Genomic DNA, 1,425 nt, shown 5'->3' on the forward strand with positions numbered 1-1,425 from the left:
CCCAGAGGATTCAGATTAATGGTTTTCTTTAACTGAACACATTAACTTGGGTAACAATCAGCAGAAAGAGACAAAGTAGAAATATTTTTCTGTTCAGATGCTTGGCAGCTAAAGGCAAAACAGAAAAACTTAGGGAATATCTATGCTAGAAACAAGATAGGCAATGATTAGGTTTAGAAAGAACAACTTGATACAGGATGTTTCTGTTAAAAGCACAGTTGAGAAATGCTTCTACTTACTAGTCCTTCAGGCATTCTTCAGAGTTTTGCTGTTGGATGCTATTCTAACTGCAGCAGAATCAAACTTACTTACATTTCTTTCCTAGTACATGTGAACTGTTAGACCAGTGTATGCTAATTTATTTCAAGATGAAGGCAGAAGTTTTTTATCAGACAGAAAAGATGACCAGCAGGTTTTTCCAAGAGACTGCTCAGACTATGATATGCATTAATATAATCACAACAAACAGCATTGTTGCCAAACTCCTCAACACCACCAAACCAACACAAAAATAAGAGTAAATAAAGAAATACTAATGAACTAAATAAAATAAAAAATAGTGATTAAACTAAATAAAGAAATACTCACGTGTCCCAGTGTTGTTCCTCGAGTCATGATTGTGGCCTTGTTGATGGGCATTGCATCCTTTGTATAATAGGCAATGATTGCGTGTCCAGACTCGTGGTAAGCAGTGATGGTTTTGTTCTTCTCATCAATTTCTACACTTCTACGTTCAGGTCCTTAAACAGAGGAACATCAAATTAACTTTTTTGTACAGCTGACCATCACAATCCACACATTACACTCCAACAAAGCACTAAGTAGACAAGGAGTAGCATGTGAACTAATGCTCATTAAGTGCAAAATGTTTGAGAGTCGTATTTTAATGTCTCAAAATGTACCTCAACATACTCTACAGACAAACTGCTTTTAAAGGAACAGATTCAAAATGCAGTCTTAATATCTGAGAAAACGGTTTCTTCTCTCAACCATGAACAGACCAAATTTTTAGTGTTTATGTCTCAGATGTTTAAGCTTTGTGCTATGACACGACAAATTAGTTAAACAGAAGTTCCAGGTTTTTGGTCATTTATTCCCTCCTCTCCTTTATGAAAAAGTAGGGGAAGGATAAGAAATGAAGCCTGTGTCTCTCTCTTGGCTGGAGTACAACATGCAGAGTTTTTGATTTTAAAAAAAGTACCAAGTTTTAAATAATGCATTCCACACTAGATTTTACATACTCATCTCTGGTCTCTAAAGGTTCTATTCAGAAATAACTAATAGGAGATATATTTGTCAAAAAAAACCCAAAACAATAAAAAAAATAAAAAATAAAACCACAAAAAAACCCCCACCTCACAACCAAACCATCGCCTCAAACTCCACAATGAAAAAAAACCCCAACCCAACAATCCAAAAAACAGC

General features: G+C 35.2%; 1 protein-coding gene across 1 annotated transcript in view; it reads right to left on the reverse strand.

Annotated features, from left to right (window-relative positions):
- Positions 1-588: 588 nt before the first annotated feature.
- The window catches only part of YME1L1 (YME1-like 1 ATPase), a gene marked incomplete at its 3' end in the record, with an annotated part of 12,963 nt that continues 12,126 nt past the window's right edge, over positions 589-1,425 (reverse strand). The window contains exon 15 of the mRNA XM_009080262.1: positions 589-740. Coding sequence (XP_009078510.1) covers positions 589-740 — 152 coding nt within the window. The remainder of the gene's footprint in view (positions 741-1,425) is intronic.

Source organism: Acanthisitta chloris, unplaced genomic scaffold (assembly GCF_000695815.1).
Source record: "Acanthisitta chloris isolate BGI_N310 unplaced genomic scaffold, ASM69581v1 scaffold18158, whole genome shotgun sequence".
Classification (NCBI taxonomy): domain Eukaryota; kingdom Metazoa; phylum Chordata; class Aves; order Passeriformes; family Acanthisittidae; genus Acanthisitta; species Acanthisitta chloris.